The sequence below is a fragment of the Crocuta crocuta genome, unplaced genomic scaffold (genome assembly GCF_008692635.1).
Source record: "Crocuta crocuta isolate KB4526 unplaced genomic scaffold, BGI_CrCroc_1.0 scaffold149, whole genome shotgun sequence".
Lineage (NCBI taxonomy): Eukaryota > Metazoa > Chordata > Mammalia > Carnivora > Hyaenidae > Crocuta > Crocuta crocuta.
Window position 1 is genome coordinate 7,112,607 of NW_027551561.1, and position 624 is coordinate 7,113,230.

Consider the following 624-nt stretch of genomic DNA (forward strand, 5'->3'; position numbering starts at 1 on the left):
TACCTAGGCTGGTGCTCAAAAACTCTTCTCAAAGGCGAGGTAGGGGAGTCACCGCTAAGAGGCCTCTTTTGCGGCTTGGGGAGACTAGCCCCCGGCTCCAGTTCTTAGGCACCGCCTCTTTCGCCCGCGGGCTGGCCGCTAGGCGGTGCTGGGGAGTTTGCCGCCCGCCAGCCAGGGCGCCCCAGTGCCCACCCTCACCCCTCATGCCCCGCCCGGCGGAGAGACTACAACTCCCGTGGTGCTCTGGGAACGGGAGGGCGGGGGGCATGGGCGAAGAAGGCCGCGAGGGCGGGCTTTCCGGGAGTGTGTTTCCGGCGTCGGCGGCGGCGGCCGGGGACGGTGTGAAAGCGGTAAGATGGCGGCGGCGGCGGTGGTGGAGTTCCAGAGAGCCCAGTCTCTACTCAGCACCGACCGGGAGGCCTCCATCGACATTCTCCACTCCATCGGTAAAGGTCGCCGCGCCCCCTCCCTGACCCTGCCGGCTCAGCTCGGCCTGTGAGGGTCGGCGGCGGCGGAGCGGGGCCGGGCTATCCAGCTCTGGTGCTGCTGACTCACTGTGTGTGAGGGGGGCCGGGCCGGGGGCGCAGGCCGCTCGCAGCTCCCTGGAGCCCCCCGGGTCCCACC

The 624-nt window shown here is 70.2% G+C and overlaps 1 protein-coding gene across 1 annotated transcript in view; it reads left to right on the forward strand.

Annotated features, from left to right (window-relative positions):
* Window positions 1-313: 313 nt before the first annotated feature.
* PSMD11 (proteasome 26S subunit, non-ATPase 11) overlaps window positions 314-624 on the forward strand; it is a 30,204-nt gene continuing 29,893 nt past the window's right edge. Inside the window, exon 1 of the mRNA XM_077749616.1 lies at window positions 314-446. Coding sequence (XP_077605742.1) covers window positions 356-446 — 91 coding nt within the window. The 5' untranslated portion in view covers window positions 314-355. The remainder of the gene's footprint in view (window positions 447-624) is intronic.